Source organism: Xiphophorus maculatus, chromosome 17, assembly GCF_002775205.1.
Source record: "Xiphophorus maculatus strain JP 163 A chromosome 17, X_maculatus-5.0-male, whole genome shotgun sequence".
Lineage (NCBI taxonomy): Eukaryota > Metazoa > Chordata > Actinopteri > Cyprinodontiformes > Poeciliidae > Xiphophorus > Xiphophorus maculatus.
In genome coordinates this window covers 20102941-20125600 of record NC_036459.1, presented here as the reverse complement: position 1 = coordinate 20125600, position 22660 = coordinate 20102941, and the positions used below count along the sequence as shown (strand labels likewise).

Genomic DNA, 22660 nt, shown 5'->3' with positions numbered 1-22660 from the left:
GATCTTAGTCTTTCAAAAATACTGTGAGTGGATTATACAAACCTGGACATTTCTGCTGTGATCTACCAGTCATGTTGGGTGCTGCATTGCTTCAGCCCACTGTGTTTCCATAACGAGCTGGTACTTAGGAACGCAGTGGAGCTGGTCAGACAAGACCTTATAGACGACAAAGAGATGCCTGTTAAGGTGGAAGCAGCCATTGCTTTGCAGACACTTGTGAGCAACCAGGAGCAAGGTGCATTAACCAACATTTTGAATGTTATAAGTTTCATGATTAAAGGAAAAAGCACAATCCTTACACTGCAACCTCTGCTCTGTGTGTAGCCAAAATGTACATCAGGCCATGCATTCGCCAGGTGATGCAGGAGCTTCTACATGTGGTTAGAGAGACGGAGAATGATGACCTTACCAACGTCATTCAGAAGATGATTTGTGAATACAACCAAGAGATGGCTGCTATAGCAGTGGACATGACACAAAACTTGGTAGGAACAAGTTCTGTAAGTGTGTTAGACGTTGTCTAGCTCTACCAAACTCTTACTGCACTGCAAGTTTTGTTTGAAGTGCATCTGACCTCTAGTTGGTGGAGAAGCACCATTCAATTTGAGTCAATGGTTTTTCCACCATAATTCATTAAATAAAGCAAAACTAAGAACTCACAATTTATGGTGTATAAATGGGTGAACCAATATTTGATTCACTTTTTTTAGTTCAGTTAAAATTATAGAGTCAATTTTAAAACCTAAATGGGGAGAATGTAATTCCTTTATATTGTTATGGCTTCACAATAACTACCTCTTTCAAAAAAAACTGCTGCAGATTTTTCTGTGTTTATGAAAGTAGTAATATTGACTCTTTGAAACTATTTCACCTAATCATGTTGAGGTGCCATGATCGATGTCTGAGAAGTGAGGTATGAGGATGTCGACTGATTGTTTTCCCATGTTGTTTTATAGCCATGGCCTCTAGTTGTTCAACTCAAGCTAATTTGTCTGTGGAAGTAGCACACCTAGTTGGGGCTCATAGACAGCTGTATTTACAAACGCTGGAGATAGCCAATCCATACCCTCCCATAATGTCACTGTGTCGTAATGGTGTTTCTCCTTTCACTGGAGCAGACTTAACAGTATCCAAAATCATACATGGCTGGCTACCTAATGGCGAGGCATTTTCTGTGTAGTTACTAATGATTAGACATGTATCCTATCCATAATCCAATATTTGATGGCATCATACTAGTCTACCTTTCTTAGTAAGTATCTGAACGTTAATCTTCTTACCTTATAAAAAGTCTTTGTGTCAAATCCACAAATACACAGACGGGTGCGAGTTCTTACAAATGATGTCTACCTCCCTGTCATCTTTTCTTAACAAGAGGTATACGATAAAATGACAAATTTGTTTGCCTCCTTGTCCGTTTGTGAAGCTAACCGAGAAGCTCCTGATGAAAATTTTTACACTGAAATCAAATACATAAAAACATTATTAGGCTACCAGCTGTCTTGGTTTTTTGACAAGCTTCACAGAAGTTGACATCCGCATAAGTCGTCAACTCTGTCATGGCAGTGTGTGCCATTTTCTGAAGAGTGACATCACAATAGAGGGAGCTGAGCAGACACATGGGAGGAAAATTTTCTCTAACAGTGCAAACATGACTTTGTGTTTCCTGCCACCAGGCGGAGATTTTTACCAGAGTTCTGCAGAGTGAAGAGTATGAGGAGAATGAGGACAAGACTGTGATGGCTCTGGGCATCCTTAGCACAATAGACACCATTCTTACTGTCATGGAGGACCACAAAGAGGTATCTCCCACACGCTCATACACCCACCAATCCTCAGTAAAAAAACATAGAAAACATAAACTGTTTAGGGATATTCATCTTTGACACTAAACATTTTTTATTCACCAAACACATTTTCTGCAGCATAATTTGTTTCCATTTTCAAATTTACTGTTGAACTAATGCCTCTCTCTCTTCAATCAGACACTTGATGTGATTGACACTTATCTTTGGCTTTAAAGCCAGACTGAGTCCTGCTATTTCTGTTGTTTATCCTCAGGCTTTTTATTATTTTATGCCATTTACTTTTCTTTGGGATAAAGTTTACTTCAATTAAATTTTTTTTCTGTTAATTAGCCTGCAATATCTCGGGAAACACACTTTTATTCAGACTTGCCACTTAAATGTTACTTACTTTTTTGACATGATTTATAAATAATTAAGACTTTAGCTGTTTTAATAAACTAAATCTGTTCAAAATAACACAACTGAATGACCTGTATGCATGGTAATCTATGTATATAAAGCATTTGCATAATGCAATCTCAACACTGAAACTCTTTCTTCTCTAGATCACTCAGCAGCTGGAAGGGATCTGTTTGCAGGTGATTGGCCTGGTGCTGCAGAAGCCCATCATAGGTATGGCAGGTGTGTGTGCACAGGAGGTGTTGTGTTTTTTATTCTTTTCTTAAGAACATAGATCCAGTTCAGCATCAGGTTTACTCTCTGTTGAAGTGGAAAAATATGAAACTATTATTAATATTATATTTGTGACAATCCCACTACACTGAGTATTAAGCAACAGATTTGTGAGAGTAGGCAGCAACTTTCATACATAGTATAAATTGAGAGTAGGCAGCAACTTTCATATAGTATAAACAAATTATTCAGAATTTGTCTCAAGTCGACTATAGTCTTAATCTCACCCATGCTGGTTGATGCATAGTCTACTTGTGATAAATGGACCAATGTTGTGCTTATCTAGCTAACCTAGTCAGATTCATTTTTCAAAATACTTTTATACACAATCCACATTCACTCAGCCAATATCACTAATGTGCACACATTCAAACACTTGTACACAGATCAGTAGGCAACTTGGAGTTAGTGACTTGCCCAAATGTGACCAACTGGTAGAACTGAACCTAGGTTGGTTCGTCCGTAAAGCTAAGCATCTAAAGCACAGCCGACCACAGTGTTCAGTGTTGCTTCAGTGTTCCAGTGTTCCCACTTACCTGTATAAATTCACCTTCAGCACTCTTCTCCACCATTCACTCTGAACCTGCCACCAAGCAGCAGCTCCTAGAGGAGAAAAGACTACCGTACTTCAGGCATCGCGCCAGTCATTTTAAGGATGCTTATTGGTCCCCCGAAAAACGACAGAAACCCAGACATCAATCAATAAAATCCTCCCAGGCTGAGCTTTAAAATTAGACGTTATGCTGCTAACACTTAGCTTTTGTCAACAACTCATAGGTGTAAGAGACCGCTGCGCGACGCAAATAATAACCCGGCCGGAATTATTCGAGGAATCATTTCAGTCGTAAAAGATACACTTACTCAATATTCGATATAGGTATATGTCTATCTTTCTTTCTTCCAACAGTTTTTTTTTATGAGTCGTGTTGGCTGAGCCATCCATACCATTTTTTGTGTCATTACATTTTTAGTTTACTTTGGGTCACTTATCCTCTTCCATGGACATCGCCTAAGCATTCTCTCTCTCTAGCTCAGCTTTATTTAAGGTCCAAACTTCTTGTCTGCATCTTCACTGCGAATTATAAATTTGTGTTTCCTGTTCTTTGCAGAGTTCTATGAGGAAATCCTGTCTCTGGCCTTTGGCCTCACCTGTCAGACCATCTCTCCTCAGATGTGGCAACTGCTTGGTGTTCTTTACGAGGTCTTCCAGCACGATTGCTTTGACTACTTCACAGGTACTTGCTTATAAACCTAACAGCACGGAACAGATAGGAATGTATACTGCTTTCAAAATCTATTATAATTCCTTACAGGACAGTGATGTACTCCAAACCTTTAAACATGAAATTTTTTTTATTCTGAAATACTTTTAGGAGACTTGTTGACTTAGCTGTTAAATTTCAGACATAAGAGTTTAATTGATCCAAAAACTCTCATAAGAAAATGATTTCAATATCAAATTGGACTTGATTTTTTATTTAGATTAGATTAAACTAGGAGTACTAGGTTTTTGATTTCTCCCCAGACTTACTGAAACAGTGCCAAAAAAACCAACGACTCTGATGGCTCAAATTAGCATCCATTCTTCAATTGTAAATGTGGTCGTTGACCATCAGGCCAGAAGGTAGGAGTGTGAATAGTCCATGTTGGGGGTGGGTATCTATGATACCAACAGGAGATCAGATCTCCTGTAGGTAATGCTCTTCAGTCTAGTTTTGAAGCATACATGAAGTGTTTTTGCAGAGATGTGACCTTTTGCAGCTGATCCATGATGTTGTGCTTCATTATCCAGTCTAAGTCTAAGGAACAATTGTGCAACTGTGAGATGCGTTGAGGCCATTACCAGGGTACTTATAAGGTAATGGCCTTATTTACAGAACAAAAGCAATCCTTCAGGTCATTTGGCCTATCTCTAGACTGCATAGACTGCATGTCAAAATGGACTAACTCCAGCACTTCCAGTGTTAATTACAGAAAAATTCAGTTGTAAAGTTGAGCTATTTGTTAAAAAATTCTTGGACTTGGTTATAACAGCAGCCATCTACAAGTGCAGTGTCATTGACATCACTGTTTTTATTTCATTTTCAAAATAATTTGGTTACTTTTTTCTTTAATAGTGTTAAACCTTTTTGTTTTTTTTAATAGTTGATCAATTTTATTTGTGTTGCAGATATGATGCCTCTTTTGCACAACTATGTTACTGTGGACACAGATATGCTCCTGTCCAACCCAAAGCACTTAGAGGTCATCTACAGTATGTGCAAAAAGGTAAGACTGGAAAAACGTTTTGCTGCTGTGCATTGTGTTGGTCCCAGCCTGCCTGATGATGTTCAACATCGTCTCCATCCTAACATCCTGCAGGTGCTGACTCTGGACGCTGGTGATGATGCAGAGTGTCATGCTGCTAAACTTTTAGAAGTGATCATTCTGCAGTGCAGAGGCAGAGGCATTGAGCAGGTCAGAAGCAGCTCCATACCCATGTATTTATGTGGAGACATTTTAAAATGACATTTTATGCTGCTCCTCATTCTTTAATTTTAGAAACCACCATATTAAAGAATTTTTATATTATTTCCACACCATCAGCACTTCCACCTACTCTTTTTTCTTGATGTTTAGGAAAAGACCAAAGGTATGGTTAACATCCACGTTTGTGTATTTTCTGCTCTAGTGTATCCCTCTGTTTGTGGAGGCAGTGCTGGAACGTTTGATGCGGGGGGTGAAGTCCAGCGAGCTGAGGACCATGTGTCTGCAGGTGGTCATTGCTGCCCTGTATTACAACCCAGCTCTGCTCATTCAGACTTTGGACAACATGCACTTTCCTCACAGCCCACAGCCCATTACAGCCCACTTCATCAACCAGTGGATAAATGACACTGAATTCTTCCTGGGGTAAGGGTAGAATCAGCATGAAAGCATCACATCTTCTATGTCCTTATTTAATAAGTAGTATAAAAATGTTCACTAGATGCTTTTTTACCTATTGTGAATTATTCATTGCACAAGTTCAATTCCTATATTGGCCAGGTGAGTGCAGTAGAATACTACACTAATACATTTTATAATGGGAGTTGCTTAATTTTCAACAGCACACTACCTTGTGTAATGAGTTGAAAAGCAAATTTCATGTTCATTTAAAAGTATCTTTCTATTTGGGTTTATTATCTTTCACACACAGAGAACTTTATCTATGTGTATGCTTTTCAAACATTGGAAAGACATTTTACTCATTTTCCTTTTCAGTTGTGAACTGGCATGAATCTAGCTTGCCACAGCTGGATTCATGCTCATAATAAATGATCTGTACTTGTTCAAATCCAGAGAATCCCAAAGCGCCTCACACTGCATTCAGTCATTGACCCATTCACTTACAGATTCACATGTTGATGGTGGCAAGTTAGTGGAATGTAACCACTGCTCTTGGGCAGTCTTGACAGAAGTGAAACTGTCCTCCACTGGGCTCTCTGACCACCACAAGTAGACAAGGCAGGTGAAATCTCTTGCCCAACAGAGATCGACATAGTCAAGGCTGTAACCGGCACAGGATAAACTCCTACGGCCATTGACACCATTGCAGCATGACCAAAATTGTAATATGTGTTCTTTTTTAGAAAGGTTTCAAAGTTCTTTAGCTATGCCACATTCTTACTTATTATGTGATGCAGACCTATAGGTCTGGATGCTGCTACAGAAATCAGCAGTCTGATTCATCTAATCAGACTGCCTTCTTCCATCGCTCCATGGCTCTGGTTCAGTTGGTGCTTTCATCATCAAACATTGTTCTCTTGTACTCCTCGAGGCGCGAGTCAGTTTTAAGCTGCACAAACCTATATTTACTAGTGCTTTCTGTTCTGTCTTCTTCTGTTCTTTTCGCAGGTTTACAGTTTTTTTGTAGATTCTGTCAGGTGCAGACTGTCCACTGGCTGCACTCATTGACCTTTATCAAACCTACTCCAATATTTACTCCTTCTGATCTTTCTCCTCCTTTCTCCTCCTTTCAGCTCTCACAGGCTGTTTACTTGCTATCTAATACCACTGCCATGCCAGTGACATGCCCCTAGATACCCACACACACCCGACATTTATTGTTGAGCAGCCCAATTTGAAGTTTTTGCCCACTTCTCTCCTCAGATTCCATGACCGTAAGATGTGCATCATCGGTTTGACCATGTTGATGGAGCTCCCCAGCCGACCGACAGCGCTGGAAAGAGTAGCCGGTCAGATCATCCCTTCCATCCTGCTCCTTTTCCTGGGTCTCAAACACATGTATGCATCCCGTCTCATCAACAAGCCAGACCTGCTTGCCCATGCAGCGGCTCATGATGAAGATCAAAATGGTAAAAAAAAAAAAAAAAAAGACATAGCTGAGACTAAGCTATCCCTTAAACACATGAAGCGCCATTTTATTAAAACTTTTTTAATTTAAGTGCATGTTTCACTTGAGGATCCATGATGATGACTACAGTGAGTGATTCATTTTGTCTGTGAGCAGAAGAGATCCCCAGTGATGAAGATGAGGTGAATGAAAGCCAAAATACCATACATCATCAGTCCAGCATGGCAGCAGGCCAGGGAGGTGACAACGACGATAATGATGATGAGGATGACTACTGGGATGAAGATGCTTTTGAGGGAACACCCCTCGAGGAATACAGCACTCCTCTGGACTATGACAACGGAGAGGACGAGTACCAGGTCTTCACCTCCGCCCTGCTAAGTAAGTTATGATTCATAAGTAAGTCATGTTTGTGTCTGAATAAGACACAAGCAAAGGGACACACTTCCTTTTTTTATAAAACATCCCCACCATCTTTTTTTCACTGTTCTGCAATACCTAATAAATGAAAATGGATTGTCTCCCCTCCCAGGATATTTTTTAAATAAATACATATTCCAATCCCCTTATTTATATTTATATTTATATTGTATATATTTCTTACACTGTTTGCACTATTTTTGGAGTTGACTTTAATTTCATTGTGCATGTGCACAGTGACAAACAACTATAAGTTCAAGTAGAAAGATAACCAATCTCTAGCAATGCTTTAATGACTGTTGACATATACTGTGGATCCCAGAGAAGGTTCCTGCAGTCAAAATGCAAATGGCTGTTTGCTTGTGTCTTACTTTATAGGTTTCTTAATCCACACCTCTGTACTGTCTACTGTTCAACCTACAAAGAATTCCACATGTGATTCTATATAATATTAAATTACATTGACATAACTGGACAGTTATTCAAACAGTTTTGAATATTTCATGTGTCATTTAGCCAACTCCTTTACCTGAATAATCCACAGGCAGTAGTGACTGCCTGTGGGTTATTCAGGTAAAGATAGTGTAGATATGTACAGTATCTACTCTTTGGATAAATATCTAAGTAAACCAGTGATTCTAAACCTGTTTTTCACAAATCTCTCAGTAAATCCTAAGGTTTCTGAATACCACCATCCTTATATGCAGTAATACAACAGGAGTGTGTGTCTGTGTGGGGTGGGGGTGCATGTTTCAGGAATTCAGAACAGCAATGCTCCCTGGTACCAGTGTTTGATGGCTCCACTTAGTGACGATCAGAAAAAACAACTCCAGGAAATCTACAGCATCTCACAGCAGAGAAGGAGCACCGCTGCCAAGGGCCACTGGTGAGATAACCAAAGCAGAGGTGGATTCAGAGAAGAGCAGAGCTTCAGACTTCCTGTTAAAAAACTTGCTCTGTTATGATGTTCAGTGATTTTAATTTCTCTGCCACTATCAGGGCCTCTGGTCCTACAGCAGCTTTCTGAAAACCTCTCCTGGGCTTTGATTTCATTTATTTATTCCAAACAGGTTTTTCAAAACAAGAAAAAAACAATCAGTAGGACAGATTAAACATGTGCATACATAATCAAGAACAAAATTACTTGTTTACCGCTATTTTTCTGTTTGAAAAGGAGTATGAAGAAGCGAACACTTATTTAATCCTACCCTTATTCTCAATTACTTAGCAACAGGATGACAGAGTTCTTTTCTACTCTGTTGAGTTTGATCTTCCCATGAACTTTTGTGTTTTCAGAGCGCCGAGGAGACAAATGTCCTGCTGTATCAAAGCACTGGGTCAAAATAAAAAAATAAATAAATAAAAAAGAAGAGTAAAGAGAAGCTGACCTGACTTGAACTATGATTTCTGTTCAGTCTGCTGTTTAAGAACAGATCAACCCATATCAGATGAGCGGGATTCAAACAAAACCAGATTGGATGAGGCTGGACTTGGGAGAGTTAAGGACCTGATGCACTGCTGTAATCTTCCTAGCACCACAGGATTGCTGTTCTAACTGTATATGTGTGTGAGGACATCTATAAATCTAATTGTATGTGACCAGCAGAATCCCTGCAGATATTTTGTGTGTGTGGTCCCATTTTTTCTGTGGTGAAAGATCAGTCCTTGTGTCTGAGAACCTCTACAGCATGAAGTCATCTCACAATGTGTCTTGACACTGTGAGCTTGTCTTTGTCTCTGTTCCTGAACATGCATCATCTCATGAAGCAAAACGCCATTTCCAGCAGGACACTGTGTGTACTGTGTCCAGGACAAATGTTCACATTTGTCCTGGACAAATGTTTAAATGTTTGGAGACAGAAATATTTCAGGAGGCATTTTTCTCTTTGTTTTGTTTTTTTGTAAAATTCTTCAGTTAATTTGGCTAATCTGAGAAAATCCAAAAATTCTCGTAACACTCTGCTGACTTGGTTTGGTTGTGTTTGTACTCCTGCAACTATATTTTGCTCAATATTAAAATTAATTCATCAGTCCTAAATGTACAAAATGTGAGGGTCAAATAGTAAGCAAGAACAACTGTTCAAATATTTGTTTGCAGTCCTGGGAAAGATGGAATAAAATAAATTCATCTTTCGTAGGAGCATTATGTCACACTTGAAATATTTCTACACTTTCAACTTTTATTTTGTGTAACTCAGAATGGTTGGTTTATTTCTGCCACTAGAAGGTGCTACTAATACATGTTGATGGTTGTTTGACATTAATATGAGAGAACTTTGTGTTTTTAATATTAAACCATTAAATATTTGTCAGCATTTCCTTTGAACTGCATGACTTGGGGTTAAACGTTTTGGGCCTCCTTCCACAAGGTGCTCACAACTGTGAATATTATGTTCTTCAGTGAAGTGAAGTATATTTTTGACTTCATATTTCAGCAACAGGGCAGTTCAAAGTGCTTTACACATTAAAACTATAATACAGTAACCAATTATGAAACAAGCAATACATATGAGATTTTGTCAAAATGTGATATTGTGAAGAATAGCCATAATCAAACATGCAACAAATACATTGATCACTTCTAGTTATTATTAATCAGCCTGTTCCAGATTTGTGGGGTGTAAAAACTGAATGCTGCTTATCCTTGTTTGGTTCTGTGGGTACAGAGTAGACCTGAACCAGAAGAACTGAGTGGTCTGGAAGGTTTTTACAACATTGCATTTTGGTGCCAGGTCATTCAGTGATGTATAAACTAACAACACTATTTTAAAGTCTATTCTTTACTTCGTTTTAGTTAGGATGCTAGCTGCAGCGTTCTAAATCAGCTGACTTTATGCAGGTCTGTGAAGACACTGTTGAAGTAATCAACTCTACTGATAGGTATTTTTTCAAACCTACATTAAAAGAGAACCACAGACAACGTTTATTAACCAAGCTTCTGCAGAAGGAGAAAACATAGCAAACCACTTCTCCATGGTGTTTACCATGCGTTCTGACTCCCTGCAGCAGAGCCTGTCTTTTTATGAAGCAGTAGAAAGAAGGGAGTCGAGAGTGAAATTTGGGAGAGTGATAAATCAAAGAATGGCTATTCTGAAACAAGGAAGAACTACATTCTACACACAAGCAGTTTAAGGAGTAACCCAAGATAAGAAGCAGCTGCACCTTCAAGGTTTAGGGAAAAAGCAAGTTTTGTCTTTCACATGGTTTAACAAATTCCTCCTCTCTGGGGTGTGAATACTAAACCTATGAATGAAAAGCAAACGTAACTACTTATGTAAGAATGATAACAAAACATAATTATTCTAACATCTACTAAAGATAAACACATGGATGAGTTCCTCTAGATTTTTGGGACGTTAGTCCTTTAATCTTAGAAATGTTGTTAAGGGATTAGAAGGTCAACTTTGTAAGCAGTGTCCTGCCACTGAGAAGCCAGTGGCAGGACACTTTTGTGAGAGCATCACACTTAAAGTGAAACATGGTGATAGTTTGATTTTTTTTTTTAATGTTTTGCTTCCTTAAAACCTGGACAATTTATCATATTTAATGGAATCAAGAATTTTGCAGAAAAGGAGAGTGGACAAAAATCCTCAGTGGTGTTAAAAGACTCATTCCCAATTAATGCAAACTTTTTGTCAGTTGTTGCTGCTATGGCTGGAATAACTATAGATTCGGTGGGCCAAATTCTTCCAAAGGATCATGTTGGTTTGGATAATGTTTTTCTCCTAATAAAAAAGGGTTACATTTCTATATTTAAATATTTAATTGTCAGATGTAATACTCTACTCTTTCAAAAAAAAATGTCATGTTATGTTCTGGAAGATGAAAATTATTATGATTAACAGAAGCTAGAAAACATATGTCTGTGTATTTTATTTTATCTGTAACGTGTTCCACTTAGTGAATTGCGTGACTGAAATAAATGAACTTTTTACTGAAAAATCTAAAGCTAATTATATTAAAGTAAATGTAACTTATTTTTATAAGGGTGCATGTGGCTGTATGTATTTGTTCCTTCAGTTATTTGCAGTACAGACCCATTGAGTAAATTAGAATATTGAAAAGCCCATTTATTTTAGCTACTTTATTTATTTTAGCTACTTTGTCACTAAGTGAAACACATTCTAAATCCCCATGTCCACTCGAAGACTTCGTACTCCAGCGTGGAGAAACATAGGCTGATCATTTGTTCTGCTGTGTTGCTGCTCATGTGGAGTCGATAAGTTGGTGGCGCTCACACTGCCTGCTCTCAGCCCTCGCCCTCGGTATGCACAGACTTCTCTACAACTGCCGCAGTTCTCAAGCCAGGGGTAGCATATATTTGCGCATGCGTAAGAAAGTCTCGAGCTCAATGAAGATGACGCATTCAAGTGCTCCACTTTGGCTCGCAGAATTAACACTGTCACTTATACACAGCTTCCATCCAGCTCTCATCCCAATTCATCCACGTAAGGCAAGTGGCCTTATAGCTATACAGCAAAATCAACGTCATTCTGCTTTAGTTTATTAGCATTAACTTAAAACAAAGTTTTGTTTTCATATGCATTTTTACAACATTTCTCTGAATGGGGAATGAAAGCATGTAATACTAATAAACAAACGCCGATATTGGAATCAGTGGGTTATTGAACAAATACATGGAATTAAAATCATTAATAATTACTTCACATAATTAAAATGAGAACAGCCAATCAGCCACATTTAATTCAGGAAAAACTGAAAGGAGTAAGTTTTACATTTTCTAGTAGGAGTATACAGCACATGCCGGCGCTAATGTTCCAAATTGCCTACATTTTCGGACTGAACCTGAAGGCAGCACAACACATCCACACTGTCTGACCTCAGCAAACTCAGCCGCTGCCTGCCCGACGGTATGGTCGTATTTTCTGGCGTGTTTGACTTTCACCTCAGTCAAGCGGTGCCGCGGTGGAAACCAGGCCCGACATGACTGTTTCGGGGCGAGAGAAGAAAGGCCACCAGCAGGGGCGGCTGCTTCTCCAGTTGGAAGTGGCGTGGGCTGCAGCTTGCTACGTCGCACTGCTCGTTCTGTGCTCGCTGTGCTACAGCAACTCTCTCTACGGGGAGTTAGTGCACGATGATGTGTGGGCTATCGTAAACAATCCGGATGTCCGACCGGGCTCCAGTTTGCGGAACATCTTCAGGAACGATTTCTGGGGGAAAAGGATGGCGGACAACACTAGCCACAAGTCCTACCGACCTTTATGCATCCTTACCTTCAAGTAAGTTCTCACTCCAACCCCTCGCTTTGGGTTGTTGTCACTTACGTTGTGGCTGAATTTCGTCATGTTACTACTATACCACATTCCATATCAGTGTTTTAATAAACAATTGGGAACCATTTCTCAGCGGGGACCGTAAATGCGACATAAATTGGTTTCTAAAAACTCAGTAGGAACACCGTGAAACTTAAGGGACAAACTCCACATTCTTCCAAGCGAACACCCCAAACTCTGAGGCAGGGCCGGCCCAAGCCTGCATGGGGTCCTTAGGGAAATTTGGTTTTGGGGGTCTTCTATTTCTGCTGCTAATGTGGACAGGCTGCAATCAACAGTCAGATGATTAGATTATTCACACACGTGCTAAACATATTGCATCTCTGACTGTTGTGTTTACATCGTATCCTATATGCAATATAGGATGTATTTATTGGCCAGCCGATTTCCTTAACTTTTGGGGCTCGGTGATCAGCCGATATGTCCATGTAAACCTGATGTTGAAATCTCCCCCCTCAGCTCCGTTTCCAGATGGTATCGAGGGAGACTGCTGTCCATCGATTTGCAACAGTCTCATTTCCCAGGATATTGAAGGAGTGATGGATGTGGAGCCAATGTAACATAGTTAATGTATAGAATTCCACTTTTCATTACTTCCAAGTTTGGGTTCATGTGTAATGGTTGAAACAGCACCCCCTCCTGGTGGTTGGCAGTGTTAAATATAGTGAACACAGACATCTCGTTACCAGTTCATGAGAGATGGGCCCGAAGTAGGTGCACTGAGTTTAACGCTCGGTAAGATGTTATGTTAGTTTGATGCTAACATGAAATGCTATTCCTCGTAAGGTGCTGTACCCGCTGTGATGAACCTGATTCCTGATCAGTCCATATTCTGTTCCGTACAGATTATCAATGTTTCATCTAATTCTGTCTTCTGGCCCTTATTCACACAACGCAGAAGTGTTTGAATTGAGCTAGTACCCGATCACGATTATCGAGGTTACACCCACAATAACTTTGTTTCCAGCTTGAAGCCTTGAAGTTCATTTAAGTTTGTTTGGAAACTGTTTGCGCTTGCTGGCTATGTGCTTGTTCTTCTACAATCTTTGCTGGAACAGTGATCTCGTTGTTTATATTGTCCTGGGTTTGAGGCCCGGCATTAACAGTGTTGAAGAGATTAGCAGTGAAAACCATTTCCCAACTTGATTAAGAGCGGATCTGTCTTGTTTTAAGAGATAACACCCCCAAAAGATATTGTGGTTGTCAATGAAGGTCACTGAGCTGGCAAAGCTTTATTTAATAAACTACTTGTTAGTCATAAACAGTCTGTTGTAATTCTCATATTACAGCAGACTGTAATATGAGTCTGCTGTAATATGTAAAATAATAATATATTACTTAATATTATTAAGTAATATTAAGTAAATATTATTACTTAATATTTAATAAGTAATATTACTTATTAAAAGTAATATTAATAAAGTGTTACTTTATTAATACTTACTTAATAAAGTAAGTGTTATTTACTTTTGGTATTATTTACCAAAAGTAAATAATACTTTTGTTATTGGTTCACTGAAATCTTCATTTTCAGATTTGCAATTGCGCTTAGACAATGCTGAATGTCATTTTTCAGAATTTCTGATTTTTGTTTGGCCAGATTATTGGCTTTGCGGAAGACGGCCAGATTTATATGCCCCTAAAACTGCTAAATGGTAAAAATGACTGTATTAATAGAATGCTTAGCTGAAATTAGATCAGGGATGGACATACATTTTCTTCACCTCCATCATAGCAAAACTCAAATCATATTATTTGGTCAAAACATTTGTACTTAAAATCCAGACTCAATACTTGGTTCTTTACCTCCATTTTGTCAGACCTCTGCCAGAAATCTTGGTGTTATCTTTGATAGCTGTTTAAAATTTGTCAAACCAATTAGTTCCATTGTTAAATCAAGTTTTTACCTCCTGCGGATTTTAGCAAAGGTGAAATCTTATTTTGTTATAAGGATTTTGAAGGAATTGTCCATTCCTTTATTGCATTGCAATTGAATTATTGTAATTTATTATTACAATAATAATAAATTATTATTATCATTATAATAATTTATTATTATAAATTGATAAATTATATATGGATAAATCCCTGATGCAGCGTCTTCAAGTGATCCAGAATGCAGCAGCTCGGTGATTTTGAAGAAAAAATAATCAGAATTGGTTAAGCTAAATGAAAAATAGGTACTTTATAGTACAAACCACAGGGTGAACAATAGCAATATAAACTTTTATTATATATTAGGCCTGTCACGATAGCAAATTTTGCTGAGCGATTAATTGTCTCAAAAAATTATTGCGATAAACCATAATATTGTTTGAAGACCTTTTTACACTGATGTAATGTAAATGACGTAATAATGCATGCGATTTCCTGCCAAAGATAGATACACTTTATTTTCAGAAGAATATTTAACACTGGAACTGATAAACAAAATAAACAAAACAACCAAAAACAAAATGGATTCTCAGTCTCCATTAACAAAAAATGTACTTGATAAAAACTAAACAACATAAAGCCAAAGTGGAAATAAATACTGCATTCAACCAAAAGAGTGCAGATTATGAAGTCTGTATACTATGTTGCCCTTCAGTAATAATTAGATTTAAATAGAGAAGATGGGCACATCGACTACCTGATGCAATAGTTCACACTACATGATTTTTGCTCCTCTTACAACAATCTTAAAACGTTGGTCTTTCTAAGATTGTGTGGTGTGTTACGGTAGATTGTCGTTGCCGCTCCGATCTAAATCAGGGTTTTTTCCCGGACTGGGAGCTTTAACTACACCTGTTGAATGTGACAGGTAGCCAATCAGAAAGCCCGGATTCTCCTCCGCGCTTTCTGAGGGGAAATTACGGAAGGGAATCCCAAACAGCTGACACGGCGCAACCCGAAGTCCAGCTGACATTGGAGATGATATGTGGAAACAACATTAATGTTTATTCAACATGCAAAGAATATAGAAATGACAAGAGGAGGAGATGGAGCCAAATTGCTACTGCAGTTGATAAACCCGGTAACTTTTCAGCTGTTCTTCGTTAACGTGACCTAAATAGGTTCTAATGATTTTCATTCAGTCAGGACTTTACACTGATACTAGCCACATGCATTGCAGGTAGATTGTAGTAAAGCATTGATTAATGCCTGGTTTTAAAATTAGTTAACTGAACTTGTAGCCATTATTTTGTGCCCATTGTTGGACACCACACGGCAGGACCGAACCCGATCGAACCGTTATAGCTAGGATTTCTGTCGGCTAATGTTTGGTCTCTCAGGTTTTGAAAATGGGCCAACAATCGGCCGACAGCTCTAAGATCGTGTAGTGTCCGCTGGGCTTTACACTAAGGAAATGAGGAAGGGAGGGTCAGTGGAGAGCACCGGAGTTGAGCATTTTTTCATTCAGTGTCATTAACAGAAAGAGAAAAAGGCCGGAAGAGACGATAATGCCAATAATTGAAATGACGTCGATAGTTTTAATTTATCGTACGATTAATCGATTTATCGTTTATCGCGACAGGCCTATTATATATATATTATCTTTTCATTTTGACGGCGGAGGCAGAGCCTCACCTGCCTCCCCTCATCGCACGCGTATATATATATGTATATATATAGAGAGAGGCTCTGCCTCACCTGTCATAGTGAAAAGATAATATATGATAAAATAGTTTCTATTGCTATTTTTTATAATTATATATTATTTCTCCATGATGACAGGTGAGGCTCTGCCTCACTTGCCTCCCCTGACCGCACGTCACTGAGATGGATGGATGGATGTATGTATGTGTGTGTGTGGGTGGGCGTGTGTGTGTATGTATGTATGCAAAAGAAGATGAGAAAGTAAAGATATTTTCAAGAGTTATAACAATGCACACAATGCAATCATAAAGACAAAGTAATGACAAAAGAGAGATAAAGACAATAAAATAAACAGTATGGACTAGCTTACTTTCTGAGATAAAATAGTCTGCACATTCTTAATCACAATGGCATTTTCTGATATCTTTAATTAAAATTCAAAACTACTTTATAATTAAAAAATTAAATAAAGTAATCTAACTCATTAATTCAAAGTCTTCAAAGAATGTGTGGACTATCTGTCCAGAATAATAACATAATGCCAGAATAGTAAAGACTTATGAATGTAATAAACTGGTGAATTATGTGTAATAATAACCTGACATAAATACTGCCATGACCTTCATAATTCTTGCTATAATTACTGAACTCATCTTGACCTATCAAACAAAGGTCACTGCAGACCTTTCTTCAGCGTGTGTAGATCCACCAGCAGCCTTGCGTATACCAGGACGTTTTGAGAAGAATGTACTCCGAGCTCCCTCATGTGGATGTATTCCTAAAAAGCTAAATGCATGAAATGGATAAAATAGTTAATGAGGACTAATACTTTCTCCACAAGCAACTGTCTGTATTGAATTGTGAATGAGGCAGAGGAAAGGCCAAAGTCTGTTCTGTCCCTTTGGCTGTATGTGTGGCCACATAGGAGCCTTGTATAGTACTAATAATTGTGAGTTAGAGTTGAATGTAGCTCTCTATTAGGTTCCTATTAGAAGACATCTCATTAAGTTTTAAAATTGAAAAACAAACTTAAATAAATGCCTTAGTTAATGAGCATGATCTGAAAGAGCCCATGGAGCAAGATGGAACAGAATGCAGAAAAATTTTAGGGATAAAAAAATAATCAAGTCTGAGACTTAGACTGACTTTATTATCATTTTGCATGCACAGGGTGTATACAGAACGGAATTTCGTTGCATACGGCTCAGGACAATGTTTTGAGGTTCCAATGTTATGAGGTTACTCCAGAATAAAGTAAAATACAATATAAAATATAAATATAAGTATAAAATATAAAGTGCAGGAATGACAGTAAAATATAAGTTATTTAGCTCTGTACATGTGCAAGGTATAAAGTGGAGACCAGTTTTTGAGTGCAGTCCAGTTAAGAGTTCAGCAGTCTGATGGCAAGTGGGAAAAAGCTGTTTCGGAACCTGGTGGACCTGCACCGGATGCTGCGGAACCTCTTTCCAGAGGGCAGCAGGGAGAACAGTCCATGGTGGGAGTGTGAGGGGTCACTGACGATGTTTCGGCCTCGGGACACGCAGCGCTGGGATGAAATGTCCTGAATGGAGGGAAGGGGGGCCCGGATGATCCTCTCTGCTGTCCGCACCACTCTCCTCATGTTCTTCCAGTCGGAGGCGCTGCAGCCTCCACACCACACAAAGAGGCAGCTGGTCAGAATGCTCTCTATGGTGCTTCTGTAGAACGTCTTGAGGATGGGCGGGGGCAGGTGTGCTCTTCTCATCCTCCGTAGGAAATACAAACGTTTCTGTGCCCTCTTGACCAGAGACGTGGTGTTCACAGTCCAGGTGAGGTCGTTAGTGATGTGCACCCCCAGGAATTTGGTGCTGCTGACCACCTCCAGAGCCGAGCTGTTGATGAACAGTGGAGCGTGGCTGGGCCGGTCCTTCCTGAAGTCGATGATCATCTCCTTCGTCTTGTCAACGTTCAGGATCAGGCTGTTGTCTCTGCACCAGTCCACCAGCTGCTCCACCTCCTCTCTGTAGTCCAGGTCGTTGTCGTCTCTGATGAGGCCCACCACCGTTGTGTCGTCCGCGAACTTCACGATATGGTTGGTGGCGAACCTGGGGACGCAGTCGTGTGTCATCAGAGTGAACAGCAGAGGGCTCAGGACGCAGCCCTGAGGGGAGCCTGTGATGACATCGGAGGTGTGTTGTCCGATCCGGACTGACTGAGGTCTGTTGGTGAGGAAGTCTAGCAGCCAGTTGCGCAGGGGGGTGCTGAAGCCCAGGTGTCCCAGTTTTTCTGCCAGATGCTGTGGGATGATTGTGTTGAACGCTGAGCTGAAGTCCAGGAACAACATCCGCACATGAGTGTTCTTCTCCTCCAGGTGAGCCAGGCTCAGGTGTAGGGCGGAGGAGATGGCGTCCTCAGTGGAGCGGTTTCGGCGGTAGGCAAACTGGAACGGGTCGAATGTGGAGGGGAGTCTGGAGACGATGTGTTCTTTTACCAGCCTTTCAAAGCACTTCATCATGATGGGAGTCAGTGCCACAGGCCGGTAATCGTTGAAAGAGGTGACTTGAGGTTTCTTTGGCACCAGAATGATGGAGGCAGTTTTGAGACAGGCTGGCACTGTGGCTTGGTCCAGTGAGGTGTTAAAAATGTCTGTTAGGACACCAGCCAGCTGACCTGCGCATTCCCTGAACACCCGCCCAGGTATGTTGTCGGGGCCTGGGGCCTTCCGTGGGTTGACTCTTTTCAGAGTCTTCAACACATCGGCTGTGTCCAGGCAGAGTGCCTCCTCTTCCTGGTGGGGAACAGTTTTCTTTGCCGGAGTACTGTTCAGTGCCTCGAACCTCCCAAAGAAGTTATTGAGTCCATTTAGAAAGTCAGCATCAATTTCACCCACTGGGGGGGAGGATGGATTGTAGTCTGTGATCGCCTTTATGCCTTGCCACATACTTCTGGTGTTGCTGGTGTCGTGGAAGAACTCCTGTATTTTTTGACTGTAGGTTCGCTTTGCTAACCTGATAGCACGATTCAAGTTGGCTCTCGCTGTCCTCAGTGCCTCCTTGTCACCAGACTTGAAGGCTGAGTTCCGTGCTTTTAGCATTTCACGTACCTCCTTAGTCATCCAGGGTTGTTGGTTGGCCCGGGTGATAATGTTCTTAGTGATGCTGACGTCCTCTGTGCACTTGTTGATGTAGGCTGACACAGTCATGGTGTACTCATCGATGTTGATCTGGTCATTGTAAGTGGCTGCTGCCTTGAACATCTCCCAGTCAGAGCACTCAAAACAGTCCTGAAGTGCCTCCATGGCCCCCTCAGTCCACACTCTCACCTGCTTCACTGTAGGTTTTGTTCTGATCTGCAGGGGCTTGTATGCAGGAATTAGCATAACAGATAGGTGGTCTGAAGAGCCAAGGTGGGGGCGGGGGGCTGCTCTGAATGCTTCTTTGATGTTGGTGTAGCCAAGTCTAGAGTATTCACTCCCCTGGTTGGGAAATCCACATACTGGTTGGCCTGGTTAAAATCCCCAGCAATGATGAAAACGCCCTCTGTGTGTGAGGATTGCAAATCACTGATGGTCCGGTAGAGAACACTCATAGCCTCTTTAGTGTTAGCACTGGGGGGCACATATACGGCAGTGATGCTAACCACAGTAAACTCCCTGGGCAGGTAGAATGGTCTGCAGTTAACAGTCAGAAGCTCGATGTCCGGGGAGCAGTAACTGGCGACAGTCATGGCATTTTTACACCAGTTATTATTGATGTAAATACACAGCCCCCCTCCTCGGGTTTTACCGCTGAGAGCGCTGCTCCTGTCTGCGCGGAATGTAGCGAGCCCCTCCAGGCTAACAATGTTGTCCGGTATGGACGAGTTAAGTCATGTCTCCGTCAGAATGAGAGCGCAGCAGTTCCTCAACTCTCTCTTTGAAGACAGTTCTAGTTGCAGATGGTCTATTTTGTTGTCCAGAGTGCGGACGTTGGAGAGGAAGATGGACGGAAGCGGCGATCTGTGGGGGTTAGCGTTTAGCTTACCTGTTAGTCCACTTCGACAGCCGCGCTTCCGCTGCCGGTCGCACCGCCTTCGCTTTCTCCTCCTCCGACTAGTGCTGCTAGGCGAGTCCGCTGCGCTGTGGGCCGCTGGGTCTTGCCTCCGTAGCACTCCGAGGTCACGTAAACACTCCAGAGTAGTCGTATTTATGAGTGTCATATGCTAACTTACTGAGTGAATGCAAAGTTTGTAGCGTTTTAGGCGGCGTATTTTGCTCAAATACTCGCAAGTTGTCGAGAGCCCATGCAGCCGCAGCCATACAGGGCGCTGCCATCTTGGTTACCTACTACTTGGAGTTATGAGTATGTGGATAAAAAAAGAGTAGTCTTTTACTTCAGGATTCAGCAGACGCCACACATTGACCAGTAATTGTATCTGAACATAGTCCTTTAAGAACAACGCGGGCTTTGCGGTTGGATACATACACTGCTGAGGATTTATCCAATTCAGGATCAATTATGCAATTGAAATCACCTGCCAAGACTCCCAGGCCATTACAATATTGATTAAACAATAAACCTTTTTCGATTATAAAATTAAGTAAATCAGTATTAGGAGCATAGACATTGAGTAAAGTTATAAGATGACCAAGATTTTTTTTTTCTTTTTAAGGTTTTGTTGGCTCCATTGGTTTTGTTGGCATTTATTTGAAAGTGGTCACTTTCTAATTTAGGAAAAGGTGGCTGAGGTTCGTACAGATGTGAAGTGGATTAATAATCTGTTATTTTTAACTTCTCTATATGTTTAGTTGTGATTCATATGGTGTTGAAGTTACACTGAAAATGAATAAAGCTGTGTTCCTTCTAATCAGAGTTTTCCTCGTTTTGATCAAACCTTCCATGTTTTCACATTTTGGTCACCAGTTGTATTGATTGGGAGCTTAAACTCATAATATTCAAAGAAAAACTGCAAAAAAGAATCCAGTAATGGTTATAAGTACTGGACATATTTTCTCACTTTCTTACATTGAAGATTCTCCAGGAAGAAGCCAAACAGTGAGTGGATAGAATGATGTTGTACAAAGTACAAATTAACCAACTTGACTTGTATTTTGGGTTCCCCTTCTTCTGTTCACTGGGAGAAGTAATCAGATGTTATAGCACATAAATGTAGATTAAAAACACAAGCATACGAATGTGGAAGTTACATAAACAGAAGGAATTATTTAAAACAGACAAAATAGTTTATATGTATACCAACACTTTTTCTCATTTTTTTACCATTGAAACATACACAATTATAAATAACTTGAATAGTCATGTAAATTAAAGACAAAATGTAAGTACTTGTAAGTTTTAGACCTATGCAGACATTCAGCCATGGATAAAATACCACTCTTGTTTTCTTCAGGTTTATTGTTAATTTTCATGTCCTGTTGTTGGAGCTCTTATCAGAGGAAGAAAAAGAAAATGATTAACTTATTTGACAGAGAAGGGATCTGTGTGATAATTAACGATGTCTGATCCTGAAACTCCTCCTGCGTCTGAGGACATGTTAAAGGTGCGCGTTCTTTCGCGCAGAGGCAGACTGGGTGCCTGTACTAGAAAGATTAATGAAATCAAGACTTTGATGACGGATGCAGGAAATGTTGATGCAGTCAATGAATCAGTGCAAGCAGTTAAGGAACGCACACAGCACCTTATGAAAAGGTTTAAGAAGAATTTTTATTGATTAACTTATCTTTGCTAATGTATTAAGGTTACAGATCTAAATTGATAAAAACAATATATCTATTGTAACTTGTTTATTTATGTGTTTTGTTTAGACCCTCCTCCTTATCAGGTGGCCTCCTGCTGTGATTAAGCAGCGGAAGCAGCTGCTGCAGGGCATCTGATTGTTTGGTTAAGGAGCGAGGGGTGAAATAGTTTTTCCACCGTACCAAATAAAGGTTTCTGTTATTTTTGTACATTGAGAAAGTCACCGTTTGCCACCAGAAAACTTTCCGCGAGTGCTTTGTTTTGGATGAGTCGGAAAACCCTCCTCCTAGAAACTACTTTGGTCCTATTGAAGTAAAAAGGGGACGAGCTCAGGTGAAACGATGGGGAGTCATATTCACCTGCCTGGTGAGTCGAGCTGTCCACCTGGAGATGGCCAATTTCTTAACCACAGACTCGTGCATAAATGCTATACGCAGATTCATCTGCAGAAGAGGATCAATGATGAGCATCAGAACAGACTGCGGGACAAACTTTGTGGGAGCACAAAAGGAACTACAAGAAGCATTAAGAGAGCTAAATCATCAGAAAATCCAAAAGGCTCTTTTAGTAGAGGGAATAAAATGGATTTTTAACCCTCCTTATGGGGCTCACCACGGAGGAGTCTGGGAAAGACTAATACGTCTAATCAAAAAGACCCTCACATCTGTTCTAAAGGAACAAACACTGGACGATGAAACCCTGTCAACAGCACTATGTGAAGTAGAAGCCATCCTAAATGACAGGCCAATAACTTCAGTGTCAAATGACCCCAATGACTTAGAACCACTAACACCAAACCATTTACTCCAGCTGAAAGGGAAAGCAACCATACCA

At 40.2% G+C, this 22660-nt stretch overlaps 2 protein-coding genes across 9 annotated transcripts in view; both read left to right on the top strand.

Moving 5' to 3' along the window:
- Window positions 1-9552, top strand: part of ipo8 (importin 8) — a 45411-nt gene extending 35859 nt beyond the window's left edge. For 4 of the 5 annotated variants that reach the window (XM_023350028.1, XM_023350031.1, XM_023350030.1 and 1 more), the window contains 12 exons: window positions 70-235; window positions 325-485; window positions 1677-1802; window positions 2354-2429; window positions 3590-3715; window positions 4651-4748; window positions 4842-4937; window positions 5152-5372; window positions 6612-6817; window positions 6973-7197; window positions 7993-8122; window positions 8533-9552. In XM_023350028.1, coding sequence (XP_023205796.1) covers window positions 70-235; window positions 325-485; window positions 1677-1802; window positions 2354-2429; window positions 3590-3715; window positions 4651-4748; window positions 4842-4937; window positions 5152-5372; window positions 6612-6817; window positions 6973-7197; window positions 7993-8122; window position 8533 — 1632 coding nt within the window. In that variant the 3' untranslated portion in view covers window positions 8534-9552. The remainder of the gene's footprint in view (window positions 1-69; window positions 236-324; window positions 486-1676; window positions 1803-2353; window positions 2430-3589; window positions 3716-4650; window positions 4749-4841; window positions 4938-5151; window positions 5373-6611; window positions 6818-6972; window positions 7198-7992; window positions 8123-8532) is intronic. The other variant, XM_023350029.1, reaches the window with a different exon arrangement.
- Window positions 9553-12036: 2484 nt separating this feature from the next.
- The window catches only part of tmtc1 (transmembrane and tetratricopeptide repeat containing 1), a 128608-nt gene continuing 117984 nt past the window's right edge, over window positions 12037-22660 (top strand). For 2 of the 4 annotated variants that reach the window (XM_023349871.1, XM_023349872.1), the window contains exon 1: window positions 12037-12476. In XM_023349871.1, coding sequence (XP_023205639.1) covers window positions 12181-12476 — 296 coding nt within the window. In that variant the 5' untranslated portion in view covers window positions 12037-12180. The remainder of the gene's footprint in view (window positions 12477-22660) is intronic. The other 2 variants (XM_023349870.1, XM_023349873.1) reach the window with 2 other exon arrangements.